Source organism: Biomphalaria glabrata, chromosome 15, assembly GCF_947242115.1.
Source record: "Biomphalaria glabrata chromosome 15, xgBioGlab47.1, whole genome shotgun sequence".
NCBI lineage: Eukaryota > Metazoa > Mollusca > Gastropoda > Planorbidae > Biomphalaria > Biomphalaria glabrata.
Window position 1 is genome coordinate 7,517,566 of NC_074725.1, and position 17,517 is coordinate 7,535,082.

General features: G+C 36.0%; 2 protein-coding genes across 3 annotated transcripts in view; one reads left to right on the forward strand and one right to left on the reverse strand.

Annotated features, from left to right (window-relative positions):
* Positions 1-2,075, reverse strand: part of LOC106057174 (collagen alpha-1(IV) chain-like) — a 74,409-nt gene extending 72,334 nt beyond the window's left edge. The window contains exons 1-2 of one of the 2 annotated variants that reach the window (XM_013214266.2): positions 1,942-2,075; positions 1,666-1,796 (exon numbers count right to left, since the gene is read on the reverse strand). In XM_013214266.2, the coding sequence (XP_013069720.2) occupies positions 1,666-1,752 (87 nt within the window). In that variant the 5' untranslated portion in view covers positions 1,753-1,796; positions 1,942-2,075. Of the gene's footprint in view, positions 1-1,665 lie in introns of both variants that reach the window. The other variant, XM_013214265.2, reaches the window with a different exon arrangement.
* A 769-nt stretch (positions 2,076-2,844) lies between these two features.
* Positions 2,845-17,517, forward strand: part of LOC106057173 (collagen alpha-2(IV) chain-like) — an 84,220-nt gene continuing 69,547 nt past the window's right edge. Inside the window, exons 1-2 of the mRNA XM_013214264.2 lie at positions 2,845-3,217; positions 3,533-3,590. Coding sequence (XP_013069718.2) covers positions 3,111-3,217; positions 3,533-3,590 — 165 coding nt within the window. The 5' untranslated portion in view covers positions 2,845-3,110. The remainder of the gene's footprint in view (positions 3,218-3,532; positions 3,591-17,517) is intronic.

Consider the following 17,517-nt stretch of genomic DNA (forward strand, 5'->3'; position numbering starts at 1 on the left):
ATAATAGTCGCCTTGCTTTACAAAGCTCTAAAAATGATGGTCCAGAAAACACATTTCTGTTACATAACAGATTTAAATCGTGTGGACTGATACTCTTAATTTAACAATTGTTTCCCTTTGAAAAAATCTTCATTCCATGGCCAGCATCTAATTGTATATTTTTAAAAAGCCCTTTCAATATGATTTAATTATATTAGTACAAGTACAGTTTCTGTTGCATAATTGCTTCAATAAATGTAATAATAATAACGATATAAAGGTGAAATTAAAAAAAGGAGAAAAATTTATTTTAGAAGTTTTGTTCCATTTGTTTAAGTGTTTAAATGTAATTTGAAATTGAAAAAAAAAGATTCAGCGTGACCCATATTTCTGTAACCCTCCCATGCTGATGTGGCATCTTCTTTACTTTTCTCCTCCCCCGCTCTCTCTCTCTCTCTCTCTCACGCACCCATATTGCCCCGCCCACTATGTAGATCTAAATAGCTTAGCCTACGTGAAGGGATGGGAGTTGGGTGTTCCCTACTGACCCTCCACCACCACACACACACACACACATATCACACACACTGGAATAAAATACAAAAGTTTGTGGTCGGTATTAATTTAAGACCTATAGATAACATACTTTTTTTATATATAAAAATCTAACTTTATGTTTAAAAAAAAAAAAAAATAAATAAAAAAAAAAGAACAAGTCTCTCACTTCTCTCCGTCCATCTCTATGTATCTAACTGAGTCTTGCCATCTCTATGTATCTAACTGAGTCTTGCCATCTCTATGTATCTAACTGAGTCTTGCCATCTCTATGTATCTAACTGAGTCTTGCCATCTCTATGTATCTGAGTCTTGCCATCTCTATGTATCTAACTGAGTCTTGCCATCTCTATGTATCTAACTGAGTCTTGCCATCTCTATGTATCTAACTGAGTCTTGCCATCTCTATGTATCTAACTGAGTCTTGCCATCTCTATGTATCTAACTGAGTCTTGCCATCTCTATGTATCTAACTGAGTCTTGCCATCTCTATGTATCTAACTGAGTCTTGCCATCTCTATGTATCTAACTGAGTCTTGCCATCTCTATGTATCTAACTGAGTCTTGCCATCTCTATGTATCTAACTGAGTCTTGCCATCTCTATGTATCTAACTGAGTCTTGCCATCTCTATGTATCTGAGTCTTGCCATCTATCTATCCTTCTAAAAATGAGTGAGCGTGTGTCTGCGAGTGTGCCTCAGCCCGAGGATACACTGTCCTCGCGTTCTCTTCTCGTGTACATGTTTGTAGGTTAAACGCAGCACGCGACAGCTAACAATAATTACTCCCCCTTGCCCAATAGAAGCACCAAGTCGCATTTGGTATAATTCACTTTCACCTAATCTATTTGTACACAACCGTGCGCCTTTTCACATGGCGTCAACTTTTCAAACAAATACCGACCCAGAGTGTTCCGGCAACAGCCTTTAAAATGACAGATTAAAACGAACTTCTTGAATGCAATAATATCTTGTAATAAGACATACCGAATAAGTTTAATTGTAAATATTACTATTTTAAAATAAATAAAAAATGAAACATCTGAACTTGTCTCTAAAATGTGATATTTTAATATGTATTGACTTATAAGACGAAACAAAAGTGTTCATGCATAAAATCTGAATTCTTACCCCATTAGAAACATCTGCTAGTCCAAGAATCGTTACTAATACAGACAAGAGGAGCAATTCTCCATTTCGCGTTTTCTTCATAATCATTCTAGAGAGGCCGACTCTGTCTGGCCTGCTCTAAGGAATGTTATCTAAGCCAAAAATAAAATAAAACGGGAGAAATGACACCTCACTGATTCTAAACAAAACTAAAAAAAAAATATATTTAACGCATCCCCGTCCTAAAAATGACTGTTCACATTCAGAATATTAAGAAAAAAATAAACTGTTGCTAACAGTTACTGTGTAATGTATTCCACCATCTTGACTGCCTATGTCAAGAGTTTCAGAAGCAGCCAGAAGATGCTGATGACTGGAAACCAATGTAAGGCATGCACTTTTTTTTTTTTCGGACGGGCAAGAGCAAAATATTGAAATCAAAGATGAGTTATTTTTAGACGTACAAAACAATTAGATTCAACGGCGTTGGTGTTATTTTAGAAGTCAAATCGTATTGAAAACTCGTAAAATCCACTTTAAAGTGCAGACGACAAATGTAACTATTTTCTTATGCGCACTCGTCGCTCCGCCCACAAAAAGTGCACCGTCTTGATCCTACTCCCTCACAGCTACTGCCAATCATCAGATATTACTGTACTCATTCTTTTATTGAGGAAGCACATTTATACATCACCCCTGCTTTCTCTTTTAATTAATCACTTGGAGTTTATTAAATATTTTTTTTACTAAAACGAACTAGCAATATTCAATTATAGGCTGCGCATTCTTATTATCATACATAGGATTCAATTTTGACTAGGAAATTAAACGGTACTGTTAACTAGTCCTATGTTTTAAAGAGTGGAGACATATTTCTAATCTACCCTACGCTAATAATAGGGTGTTTACAGTAATAGTAAAAACAAGATGATACCACTTGTAATACCCAAGTTTTCGTAATGACCATCAAGTTCTTATTGGAGTGGCCCCACTAGAATGAAACCCATCCTAATAAATCCAAAATAAAACTACACTCAAACTACTTCATGTATTATTTCCGTCAAGAAAACACAAGTGCATGCATTGAGGAGTAACCATTCATACATTTTACTCACAAGGGAAAACTTCTTTTGGCTCACGGTAGCATTTTAACTTAGGCCCCGCCTCCTTTTCCCCGAGCGTTGAGAAAGTTTGATGAACTCATCCGCTGCCTACGCGAGGACCGGATTGAGGGTCTTGAAGTAAAAAGGATTTTTACTTGTTAGGCACCTGTGTTGTCAAGAAGATTCGGTAGAAATCTTTTTTTTTCCTCCATGAATGACCACAGATTAGGGACAGTGTAATTTTTTTTTTCTAGCACAGGACCTTAGTCCAGTGGGTGGAGGTGATAGAATTTTTTATTTTTCAAGAACGGCTTCTAGAAACCTGATAGGAAAGACGGAGGAGAAGGAATTCCAGCACCCTCGATGAGGTTGAAGCGTAACGGTGCCAGAGAAACTGGTGCCTCTTGTACATTGCATTCAATTTGTGATACTTCTTATACATTTGGACGAAATCGCACCATGTCAAAATGGTAAGTTGGCCTAGTCTTAGAAAGAATATTTTAATGTATATGATGTAGCTCTAGCAACCCCCCCAAAAATGTGCCAAATATAAAAGTCAAACAAAACATATTTTAATGTCTCACATCTTCACCTAAATTAAAACCGAAATTGTTTAGTTAACAAGATTTTCAAACCATTTCTCAGAAGAACAGAAAGACACAAACATAATTCAAAACATTAAAATGACAAACAATAGTTTGCTTACTTTTCTTTGTGTTTTTTTAAATACTTCCTTCTATTAGTGTGTCTATGTAACTGAACCTAATGTCTTCATTCCTCCTCAGGCTAAAGACAGCCGTATTTGTTGTAGTTTTATTATTTTTGGTTAACACAGCTTCTTCGGTAAGTAATCTTTAATATTTGGCCTGCTCCTTGGTTGTAGGAACATAGTTTTTGTTATGTTTTATGGGATTAGTCAGTGTTAGTCAAAAACATTTTTCAATATGCGTGTGTGCGAATTTCAAATAGGCCTACAAGGATTCTCTTTCCACTTCTCACCCTCTTTTTGTGACAGATTATTTGACGTGAGTCAACATTTCGGTTAAACTACATAATGTAGGTGAAATGTCTTTCGACCAAACAGGACTTTTTCGTTTCTTCATTTATCAGTCCTCTAGTCTCGCTATCTTGCTACAGGAGCTGGCACTTCGTGACGTATAGCCAGGGAGCATTCATTGTAGGCCGTGCTGCCATGCTGGCTTAGTGGCGAAGAGCGCTGGTCTGATAAGACCCAGCCCGGCAGCCCCCCCCCCCCCCCATCTTACTGCTGGCATTCCAGCCAATGGGCCAAGAAACTTCTGTGTTAAGATGGTGAAAGAAGGGCGTGGTGGAACTAGGTTGCATCTTTAATCTACGAAAATTTAATATCAATTCCTAGTGTGGGAAGTGTGTGTGTGTGTGTGTGCTCTGGGGGTGGAGAGATGTGAGCCAACGTGAGTGACTGTTATTTTTAACTTGATCCACTAATCAAGGGACACAACTAAACAACTCATTTGTTTTTCTGAACCCAGTTACGCCCATGCAGTATTTCCAACTTGATTCATAATAATTTGATGTCAGAAGTTTTAAGACTTAAAAAAAAAAAGTTGTTCAGAAATGTGCTGTTCTTTGTGTCTGTGTATTGTTCATCTCATGTTCCCAACTTAAAAGTAAATCTATTTAGTTAAGTATGTTCTCTTGTCTCCTTACCAAACCCATTCTGACTCTGACCTAGATAAAATGCAGAAGTTGTTATACAAGTACCCCATTTACCAGGAAGAAGAGACAATGACAATGCAATAAAAAAAAAGTGTGGTTTGGAAGGGGTGGGGGTCACGATCATGCATAGGTAAATAAGATTAAAATAATCCACCTCACCCACTCACACTTTCGCGACCCTCAGTTTAGGTAAAGTACATAGGTCACAATAATAAAATCTGGGACAGGGGAACATACGGTAGGGAAAATGAGACATTTTTTTCTTTTTACGGATTGTCCTTTACATTAAGAGCGGGTCTTATGGCCACGAAGTTTAAAGGCTTATAACCTTTTTTTTTGGGTGGGTGATATCTTTTTTTTTTTTTTGTGATTGAAAGTGCGTTGTACCTTTTTTTTTTTTTTTTTAAATTAATATAATGCTACTGTCTGTCTACTGGAAATAGTTGTTCATATTTGTTTATTAAATGTAGTTTCACTCTTCTCTGTCTAATAATATAATCTTAATTTCTATTACATGAATGAATCTGTTAAGACCACCATTGCTTTAAATTATGTACAAAATAATAAAAATAAAATAGCTACGTAGGTTTATGGCAAAAGCAGTAAACTCATCACCACATTAGTTACAGATTAACTCCCATTCTTTTTGACGGTAAATGTCTATAAAATGTACCACCTCAGTTAACAACAAACCACACTTGGCTCCAGTGTTAGGTGTAGTTTAATTTCTGATCAATTGATATGAAAAACTAGTATGATTATTGAATAGTAAAAAAAGAAATAGTTGTATAAACACACTTGACACCATTTCTCATTCTTTCTTTCTCCCACTCTTCTTTTTTCTCTTATTCTCTCTCTCTCTTTCTTTCTCTCTCTCTCTCTTTCGTCTCTTTCTTTTTTTTTATTTTCTCTATTTATCCACCGTTTTCGTTTTCTTCAGATCTCTAATTTCTCTTTCTCCTCAACATTTTTTCTCTTTCTTTCTCACGTTTCCTCTTTCTTTCATCGATCTTTTCTTTCCCACAAATACTCAAGTAGACAAATTATGTTGTCTTACCTTTTTGTTTGTATCTACGTTGAATTAGTTGACATTGGAGTTTTATTTTCGCATTTTCATCAAGAAGGTTAACTCTAATTTATTGTGCATATTTACTCTGTTTCTAAAAGTATGCGCCCTTTGATCAAGCGGCACTATGCCGAGAACAGAATAAAAAATATGCGATAAATTGCATTGGCCTGCACACAATCTATGGAGGTTAATAGAATTTTATAATTAGTATTTTACCATTTTAGCACTACAACCTAGACCTATTAATTAACAGTACAATTAGAAGGTAAAAGAAGGTCCTTTGGCCAAAATTGAATAGCATGTAATAGAAAATTTGGCACTCTTTGCATTTATAACAGACATATATAAAAAGATTATTAACATACACTATCGGGATAAACCGGCTATAGGCCAGATGAGCCGGTACCCCATTGGGCCGTTAGGGCCACCGAAAGGGCCGCATGAAGGCCAGCAAAATGTTTTAAGATTTTATAATATTCTCTTTAAATGCAGTACTTTGAGCGTCGTGCTTAAAAAAATATTTTACACTTTAAAGTCTAATACTAATCTAAAGCATTGTCCTAAATACCCTACATCCGTATATAGTGCCTCTAGTGGACGTCAGTTCCTTATACACTTGAAACGATCAACAACAAACGTAAGGCCATTATTTCTTATAGAGATCGACATAAGTGTGAATATATTCGGATGAAATATAAAGAGACCAATTTTTAGGTTTAAGGTCCTATAGATAACATGTCCAGTCACATACGAATTGTTATTGGTTCGGTGGGGGTTGTCGCGTGATCTCAAGTAGCCGCTACGAAGAGCTTCATAAATCATAATTATTATTTTTGAACTGTGTAGAAATGTGTAAATTGGAATAAAATTGCAAAAGAATCTAAAAGGAAGGAGCTGGAAATAACTCAGATAGAAGGAGGCTAGCTGTGGGATCCCTTGCAAAAATGTAATAAAAAGTATTAAACAATAGAGATTCATCAAAGTTATGGTTACAACATTTATGAATGAACAGGCACAACGCCATAAGACGACAAAGATATGGACTTTGGTCGAAATACATAGAGGCTTTGCTCAAATATGAAATGATCATGAGAGCATTAGTTTTAATAAACGTCAAACAAATGGACTTGATGTTGTGTGTGTAGCCAGCTCTAAGATGCTGACAGTCAAATTAGGTTTTTTTAAGTTATTGAGAAAGCAGTATTTGACCTTGTGAGTAAAGTAAAATTTCCCTTTTTTAGACATTGTGTTGGGCAAATGATATTAGGGTCCTCTGTTTCTTTGGTCAATGGTTAACGAGCAGCACAACGACCAGCCGCTTTTACTTACCCCAACTAAGGTCAGGTACCCGTTAGGGTTGGGTGGGACTCATGGGCGCCCTAAAAATCCCGAAATTCAAAATATAATGTACAAATAGCCTTCCGGAACTGCCGTGAAGACAAGAATCTATTTTCTTTTACTTCTATGAATTAAAATCTGCGTTTAAAAACAGTTCATGCGGGAAAATCGGAATCGTGTCGTGTCAATATTTTTAAAACTGTAAATCACAGGTTCTCTTTTGAGTGAAGTGAAGATGGTCTTGAGTTTGTAAATAAATAAGCAAAGGTGAAGATACTTTATAAAACTATATAATAATAATAAGGCTTGTCTTGGAGCCCGAAGATTAATGAGGAATACAATATTTCCCGTGGATACGCAGCTCCAGCTGTGACCTACATATTTTGCCACATCCAGGGCAAGCATAACCCCATACATATCCCTTAAGCCCAAGAGGCTACTATGAGTACTAAAATCGCCCTTTTGCACTTTCCCTTAATTGTCTAAGCTAGTGGACTTGGAAGAAAACTTTTCTCATTATAGATTATAAACTTAATCTTATATACACATATTTTAAACTCCAAAATAGTAAGTTATCAATAGGTCAGAACAACAAATGGGAAATAAGGACAATGTTGTTTGTCACCTCCACCGACTGCTAGCTCTGACGTAAACAGCAACTCGAGAGAGCCATCAAAACATCTGGGAACATGAAAAACTTATCTGCTTCTCGTGAATTCCACATACAAAATTATCAAATCTTCTCCTGCCTCCACATTTTCCCATGCACCTCCCCTTTTTTTTTCTGTCAAATATTTGTTTTCTAGCCGAGTTTTTTTTTGTCTTCTTATGTTTTTTTTTTTCTTTTTTTGAGATTTCACAATTTCGTTTCGTTTTCATTTTTTTTCAAACATATTTTTAACAGCATAGTTTTGTGATAGCACGTAGGCAAACGTACAGGAACGTCTTACACACGTGGGCTACACACAGGAACGTCTTACACACGCGGCTACACACAGGAACGTATTACACACATGGGCTACACGTTTTAACTGAAACTTCTGGAAAACTTTTACACACAGACACACAATAAAAGAACTTTAAAGGGAAACAAGTAATTAAACAAAAGACAAGGCACATAAACACAGCTTATCTAATGAAAAGAACTCCATACTTACACAGACATAAATCTCAATACTGTAATATTTCCCCTTTCATTATCAAATAAAATTAATCAATCACCACTATATAATTAACTATTTGGTTAATGTTTAGATTGACCCGTGTGTTGTCATCGACAATGAATAATTATGCAAATTTTTAAAACTTGATCCGAGAATGGAAGTGGAAAGTAGGATAAACAAATTTCTTACCAAAATACAGTAGTAAGGCAAACGACATAAATTAAAACAAAAAAACAGGGGCTGGCATTGGGGAATGACCGTAAAATTGAGTGGTCTAGGCAGTGGCGCAGCTAGGGAGTTCGAGGCCCCTTCATTTTGACATTCGACATCATGACATGAGATAATGGCGTAATATTTAATGTTAAATAATGATTTCGGACACTCATTTGGGGGCTCCCTCAATTGCGGGCCCGGGGGGATTTTCCAATTTGGACCCCCCTCCCCTCACACTAGCTACGCCACTGGGACTAGGACTGCGGAAACCTTTAAGAATAAGAATGAGGAAAAGATGTAGATAGCTATTGCTCCAAATTCTGCTATTTTATTGGAATATCAAAATCTGCCTCATGTAAATGTATGAATAAATAATGTCCAAGTTCGTCCATCATAATCGAGGATGACCACCTCTATCATACAGAGGGAGAGGGGTGAGACCTGGAGACATTTCCGTGCCTCCACATGTGAGGCCTAGCTAAACCTGGAATTTTTCGCTGCTAGTCTAAGTGGCCATGGTATTGTAGCTTGAGCATGTGTGAATTGCTGCATCTTATTTTATCTACCACGAGACAGCGATTCTCCCGCCAACGCTTACAGCCACGACATTCTGTTGTTTACCACTTTTAACTCTTTCTCTCCGTAATTATTAACCACATTCTGATGGAATCAACGTTTGTATCGTCGGTTAGGAGAGAAAGAGTTAAATCTTCATAACGTAAATTGATGGGCAGTTATTAAAAGGAGTGAAAAAAAGGAAATAATAACTTGGCAAGAAGTAAGCATTTCTGGATATAGAAACGAAACAAATCTGTGTAAATGTTGCTCGTATGAGCTAAGGATTAACAATAACTAAGACAAAGTGGCCATCATCGAACCACGATGGACGAACTATATATTTATATATATATATATAATATTATATATATATAACTAATAATAAAACTACCTCTTCTGCTTGTTTAAAAAATAGTTTATATGTATGTGTTTACCTGTGTATGCTTAATTACTAGAAACACGCTTAAGTGATAAATGTTTAGGCAGACGTTACGAATTATTACACATACGTAAACTCTAATATCGAAATTGAATGAATTGTGCCGATATGCCTTACATAGTGTTGCATAATGTTTAGTTTTATGCTTAGCATAAAGATTGTTAGTTTATACCCCTCACATCGCAGGGGCGTAGCTAGGAATTTTCCATCATTTGGGGGCCCGGTGGGCTTGACCTCTTTGGGGGCCCCTGCATTTTGCGTAATATTTAATGTAAAAAACACTCATTTGGGGCCCCCCTCAAGTGGAGGCCTGGGGGGATTTTCAAATTCTCCCCCTACTTCCCCCACCCTAGCTACGCCACTTGTCCACATAATACTTAACCTAATTCCAGACATGTATATCTCTACAGATGTCAGGTTGCAGATGTGAAAATATAGTTTTCATAGATTTACTGTAGCATTAACAAATATATTCATATTTTATAACTGTATTAAAGTAAGATTGTTTGATTTCCATCTGCCCGCCATTATGTTACATAGTCTGCTTGTGGCGTGCTAGCCACACCCCTTACTCGTATTTCATTAGCACAAGCAGCACGCGGACATCTTATACATACTTTTTTTCCTTTAAATATGTTTAATATTTGGTAGTTTAGCCTTTTATTTTGAAGTCCGTCTATACATGTTTTCTCAGGCCACCTTACACACACACACACACACACAAACACATAGAGGAATTCTTCATTAGGTAATGCTACCAGTACTTTTTAATCATTGCCATTTTTTTCTTCACACACACACACACACACGCACGCAGGATTCTTCGTTTGCTTAAAATACGCTCTAAACTTTAATCATTTTTTGTCAAACAATCTTTAAAACATCCCACACAGAGCTTATCGCAGCGTCTTGCTCTATACTTAAGATCTCTCTCTCTCTCTCTCTCTCTCTCTCTCTATATATATATATATATATATATATATATATATATATATATATAATATATATATATATATATATATATATATATATATATATATATATATATATATATATATTGTCGCTAAGAACATAGTTATATTGCCGCAAAGAACATAGTTATATTGTCGCAAAGAACATAGTTATATTGTCGCAAAAAACATAGTATATTGTCGCAAAAAACATAGTTATATTGTCTCAAAGAACAAAGTTATATTGTCGCAAAAAACATAGTATATTGTCTCAAAGAACATAGTTATATTGTCGCAAAGAACATAGTTATATTGTCGCAAAGAACATAGTTATAGTGTCGTAAAGAACATAGTGCGTTTCTTATACCTAAACGTTGATGAAAATAAATAACTACAACTAAAGGATGGCTGCTTTTTTTACGTGGGGTGTGCTCTTCGGATCGTCGTCTTGATGGCATGGGCTTGAACCCTTCCCACCGCCATCTCCTGCAGTCTTGTCAAGAGTTTCAGTTAAGGCGTTATAATCTTTTGAGCTAATGCGTTATAATCTTTTGAGCTAAGGCGTTATAATCTTTTGAGCTAAGGCGTTATAATCTTTTGGGCTAAGGCGTTATAATCTTTAGGGATAAGACGTTATAATCTTTTGAGCTAAGGCGTTATAATCTTTTGAGCTAAAGCGTTATAATCTTTTGAGCTAAGACGTTATAATCTTTTGAGATAAGGCGTTATAATCTTTTGGGCTAAGACGTTATAATCTTTTGAGATAAGGCGTTATAATCTTTTGGGCTAAGACTTTATAATCTTTTGAGCTAAGGCGTTATAATCTTTTGGGCTAAGACGTTATATCTTTTGAGCTAAGGCGTTATAATCTTTTGGGCTAAGACGTTATAATCTTCATTTCTGAAGAAAATCTGAAAACTTTTCATAGTCAAAAACTCAACAACAAATGAATACAGCAATGCAATGCAACTTACGTCCTTTAAAAATAATTCATAGGGCTACTAATCCCTGAATCGTATTAGGCTAATTTGATGTCTAAAAAAATAATAGAGAGAGTCGTTGCGCATCTCTGATGAAAGTAATATAAAGTTCAACGCTAAGACAGATTTAGATACAACTAAGTCAAACAGAATCTTAATTGGTAGAATGTTACTAACAAAAAATCAAACTAGAAAGATACGAAAAGAAAGTTATAAAGGGTCTAACAGTTAGGCGGAGGAGAGGAAGAAGACATCCCGGAAATGAGACACACCAAGGAAGATGGGTTGTACATACCTACATACCTTCACAAAAGATGCCGACCACATACACAGGCAGGCCTAAGTGGAGCATAAACCAAACCTGAACAATGACCTACTAAATGGGACTTAGTAATACGTGAGAAACAGCTGCATGCTGGGAGAAACAATGACCTACTGAATGGGAGTTAGCAATACGTGAGAAACAGTTGCATGCTGGGAGAAACAATGACCTACTGAATGGGACTTAGCAATACGTGAGAAACAGTTGCATGCTGGGAGAAACAATGACCTACTGAATGGGAGTTAGTAATACGTGAGAAACAGTTGCATGCTGGGAGAAACAATGACCTACTGAATGGGAGTTAGTAATACGTGAGAAACAGTTGCATGCTGGGAGAAACAATGACCTACTGAATGGGAGTTAGTAATACGTGAGAAACAGTTGCATGCTGGGAGAAACAATGACCTACTGAATGGGACTTTAAACGTGAGAAACAGTAGCATGCTGGGAGAAACAATGACCTACTGACTGGGACTTTAAACTTGAGAAACAGTTGCTTGCTGGGAGAAACTGAAAATAAAACAATGACAAAAACTTTATCAAGAGGCATCTCTAAAAGATAAACTTTACAGAGAATTGTCTGATGTTGGAAATCACTGCACAGTTTATGAATTCATCTCAAATATAATATATATATATATATATATATATATATATATAAGACAGGTTAAGGGTTAGACAATGGGAACAAAAAAAGAAGAGGAAGAAATTGTTCTATTAGTAAACCAAAGGATAAAAATGATGATAACTGCAATGCATCCGTTTTTCTTTTCTTTCTTTTTTAAAATTTCTTTGAGAACATCTTAACATTCATTTCAGCAGCATTTCCGCTTCACTCCTAACCAACACCCAACTTGCTTAGTCAGCTTTTTTTTTCTATACCTTGAAGCAAACTGAAATCCTTTTCTTTTCTCCCAAACGACACACAAAAAAAGCGAACATATTTATATTTAAAACAAACAAGTTTCCCGCCTTTTTAAGTCTTGCTTGCCAGCCTCCATCTGATAAACGAAAGAAACTCGAATGTATCGGAAGGGTGGGGACTCGCGATAATAATAATATTAAGAACAATTCGTGAATTAAAAGGGCCAAAGAAAGCCAAAACAAACATTTAGGAAATGGGTAAGTTGAGTTTACATGTGCTCCCAGACTGCCTTAGCCAGACTGGCAAGTCGTCTGCTTCGCGCAGGTAAAGAACTAATTTAGTTTCGTACTTGACTACTCCCACTCTCTATCTTGGAGAGGGAAACGAATTCGAAAACTAAAAAAGTTCTAGCTTAGTACATCAACAGTAACCTAGGTCAAGAACGTCTGAAACATTCTTATTTGTATCAGATTTATTAGACCGTTTCACAATTTTCGTAAACAATTAAAGGTTTTGTGCTTGATTCAGGGCAGGGGACAATTAAATGTTGATTAATTATAACTATCATTGAAACATCTTTTTTTTTCATTGCCAATAATAATTAATCATTCAATGTGTAGGCCGAAAAATAAACTTTAGATTATTTATACTTTACTTAATGTTAGACAATGTTCCTAGTATAAAACACATAAAAAAACAACAACACCATAAATACATTCTTCTTCAATCTGTAACTAATAGCCTAGATCTAGTCTCCCAAATTTTATAATCGTATAGGCTACTTTCCTTGTGACAGGGCCGGCGTTAGGCATAGGCAAACTAAGCAGCCGCCTATGACGTCCAATTGGTAAACGTCTCAAACAAGACTGAAAACATTGTGCCCATGGTTATTGTTGGAGTATAATAGGTTTAAAATAAATTGCATAATTTTATTTTTTCTCTATTTATTTTCTATTTTGTTTGGAGCTACCAAATGCACTTCGCCCAAGGCCTTCAATTATCTAAGGCCGGACCTGCTTGTGAATATAAAAGAAATGTTAGAATGATATTGACGAGCAGGCAGTCTAATGTATATATTGTCGCTTTATCGTATAAAGATAACATTTTCGTCTCGAGGTATCCTCCTTACCATGGCCAGATTTACGATTGTGCAGCTACCCAGGTCATTTAAAAAGGTCCTCCAATTTTCAAAAATATACAACAAATTATGATATTAAATCTGAGAAAATAAGATGAACTACTGGTACATTAAATTGAAAACTGTTCTATTTCTTTCTTCACAAATATGGCTTACGTTGGATTTACTAGTAGGCCTACTATTAAGTGCATTCATACCTAAGTTTGTTGAGGGTAGAGGCTTCCTCAGAAATCCTGACCAAGGCCTCCACTAACTAAAGTCCGGTACTACTTTATAAAGTCAAGTCGAATCATTCAGTGGCGTAGCTAGGAATTAGCCATCATTTGGGAGCTTGACCTCTTTGGGGGCCCTGCTTTTTTGCGTAAGATTTAATATCTAATGTAAAAAATATTCGAACACTCATTTGGGGCCCCCCCCCTCAAGTGCGGGGGGGGGGTCAAGGGGATTTTCAAATTTCCCACCCTAGCTACGCCACTGGAATCATTAAATACTTGCCTCTTTATAAAGTCGCCTCAGTGTTTTACGTATTATTACGTATATGTTTTCCAATGTCCTGGCTATCTAACTTTATGGAGGAAGATAAGCCAAATACATTTCTCAGGCATTCTCCTACTCTGGTTTCTTTTCAGTCATTGTCTCCAACGGCTTGACTTGCACTTAGGGGTCACCCTGTTACAGATAAGCTAAGCCTTCTGGAAGGATGCGTCATCGCAACCCAGCCACGTCTTTCCCAATTATTATACGTATCATTTCTTTCGGAGCAATTTTTGGCCAAAGGTAGCAGCGTTGGCCCCCCCCCCTTCCACTCCCTTTCTTTGCTTTGCGTGTCTCTCCTACCCCCCCCCCCCCCGCACAAGGAACAAACTTTAAGAAATACAATGGGATGAATATTTTTTTTGAAAAGATGCAACGCACTCAATTTATTTATAAATCTAGCCCTTAATCTAGTTACTCGTCACCGACAACCGTTAGATCTATAGGCTGTGATTGGAAGTCAAGCCCGTGAGAAATGTAATACTGAAGTTATGATAGCCAAGCATTAAGAAAATTGATAGTCGTTCTATGATATTTAAGCATTAAGGAAACTGGTTAGTCATTTTATGATAGTCAGGCATTTAAAAAACTTGATAATCAAGTTATGATATTCAAGCATTAAGAAACTTGATATTCAGTTTGTGATAGTCAAGCACTAAGAAACTTTCTTGCTATGATAGTCAAACATTTTATAAATTTGCTAGTCATATTATGATAGTCAAGCATTAATAAAGATAGTAATGTTTTCAAGAATTTACAAAATGTGCTGTGTTTAACGTTATGACAGACCAGCAGAGGCCGCCTACGAGTTTGTGTAACTCAACGTCCTTTTATTTATTGTTTTTAACCTCATTTTGGTGTCAGAAATTACATAATACAGTAATATGACGAATTAATGCTATTTAATAATAATAATAATAATAATAATAATCTTTATTATCCGTAAGGAAATTTGTCTTACAATTTGTGCATTACACCAAACAAAAAACATTATAACTATAAGAAACCAAAGTGTACATTCACACCAGACTCACTCATAATTTACATGTGACAAAGTTTATACCAGATTGTTCTTATTTAATGATTTGATTGCCAGGGGAACAAAAGAGTGTTTGTGTCTGTTTGTCTTTGCTATCGGTGTCTTGTATCTCTTTTGTGATGGTAAAATCACAAAATCCTGACACAAAGTGTGATTCTTTATTTCGAGGATCTTGTTAGCTTTTTTGTAGATGTTTGTCTCAAACAACTGCCCAAATGGGGTTTGTTTTTTGCCAATGATTTTACCTCCGTAATTTATAAAATAATAATAATAAATTAAAAAGTTATGTAATCTAAAAAAGGTGAAATATTTGGAATACGGTTTTCGCCTGAATTTATCCCGCGTCTTAAGCCTCCCTTTTATAGTTAAACCACGGTTTTTGTGCAGACTGAGACGAAGCTATAAAACTAATTAAGAGATTATTCGGATCACCATCTCACCCAGCTCCAACACTCCCCCGCCCGCCTCCCAGGCTCCCTACCTTCGGCAGTGAAATTCCACAGAGCGCTCTGCCATACATTCCATCCGGTAGGTCCAGCTTCCGGTTCGACGTGAGGGCATCTTGCACTCAGAGCCCCTTTCAGGATGATGAGCTGTAAATGCCATGTTATCGTTGGTTTGGTCTCGGGGAATTTTACAAGTGTGCTCAAATTATAAGCTCGCCCACCCCTTCTTTCCCCTGAACTACCCCCGCCTCAAGATATTACTATAACAAAAACCCTACACCTAAATCTATGTACAATGAGTGAAAACTCCGCAAGAACACAATAAATGCTAGAGTGCGTTGTTTAAATTATGTGCAATCTTTGGAATCACAGTAGTAGCATTCTTATGTCTGCAGCTTCTATATCAATTAGTGCTAAAAACAAGCTCTTGCTAATGCTCTAGTTTTTTTCTTTTCCAGCGGTTCTTAGCTTAACTCTTTACCTCCGTAATTATTTTCCTTGTTCTGACAGAATTTTCTTTTTTCACATTTGTATGTTATGATCAAACTTCAATAACATCTTTGTTTGATAAGTAAACGTTACTTTTGGTATAGAATTATAGGAGAATGCATGCTCTTTTTATAAAAACACAAAATTAAAGTTTATAAAATAAAAAAATTAATTGAATTTAATGGGGTCAAATCAACGATATTATCGTTAATTAGGAGAGAAAGAGTTAATGATTTCTAATACACGGTCACGTGTTTCCCGATTGTAATGAGTTTATAAGAACACTGTACGTCCAAAGTTTGAAATCAAAGAGTATGATATGTCCGAAGCCGGATACAGGTCTAGTAGCCCTATATATTATAACAATGTTATGTCTTAGGGAGAAAGATGCTATTCACAACAACCTTGTATTCGATAGAATCAAGCACGTTACAAGCAAAATAAAAAAAAAAAATAATAAAAAATCTTATATTAAGTGACTAAGTGTATCAATTAGATACTGCGGACAATGGTTATGCTGGCCCTGGTTGTGGCAAAATATGTAGGTCACAGCTGGGGCTGCGCAGCCACGGGAAATACTGCACTCCTCACTAATCTTCGGAATCGAAGACAAGCCTTATTATTAAGTGTATCAATTTATTTTGGGTCAGTCATGTAGTTAAATTTTGTAATAAGCCGCAAACGACAATCTATGAAGGGGACTAAGTAATATAGCTTATACCACCACTTCAGTCAAGTACTATTTATTTCCCTTGTTTGAGATACCAAATAAAGTAATTTATTACCAATAGTTAATGAATTAATTGTTGTTTTTTTAAATTGATTCTTGTGTTGTCAGGTAAAAGAAACAACTGTGCACAATTTCAGCTTGGTCCGAGATTGGGTGTAGGGGAAACAACGTGTACAAACTTTTGTCCAGACAGACAGACAGACAAACAGTCAGACAGACAGAGTGAGTTGGTATTAGCTTTATAATAAATGGGTTTAAATGTATACCCATATGTATTAATAGTTCCCTAGTGCGATTCGAGCATGGAATGGGTTGCCTGATTCAGCCAGGAAAACCAACGACTTTTCAGATTTTAAGTCATTAACATGCATGACTAGCTTGACACAGGGATAGGCGTAGGACGTAATTATCTTCTCTTCTGAAGTAACGTCTGTAATCTTTCTGATAAAAAAAAAAAACAGAATCTAAATTGTGTTTATTTTTAAAGCTTTGGATCCGTGAATCTAATTTGAACTTAGCAAGTAACCTAATATAATTATATACAAAATCAACTTTGTGTTCAAATAATGTAGATCTAGTGCACTTAAAATTCATTTTTATTTCTCATTGAAAAATAAAGAGAAAAAATAAATGACTAGTATGGACTTGAACTCATCGACACACACACAAATGTAACAAAAACAACAAAAATATGACGCAATATGTGGAATATGTCTAGAACCAATTGGAATCAGGATCGAAATATCGGGCGTAGCCGGTTAGTAAAAGATGTTCTATAGGCTTGGAGAGTGTAGTCAGG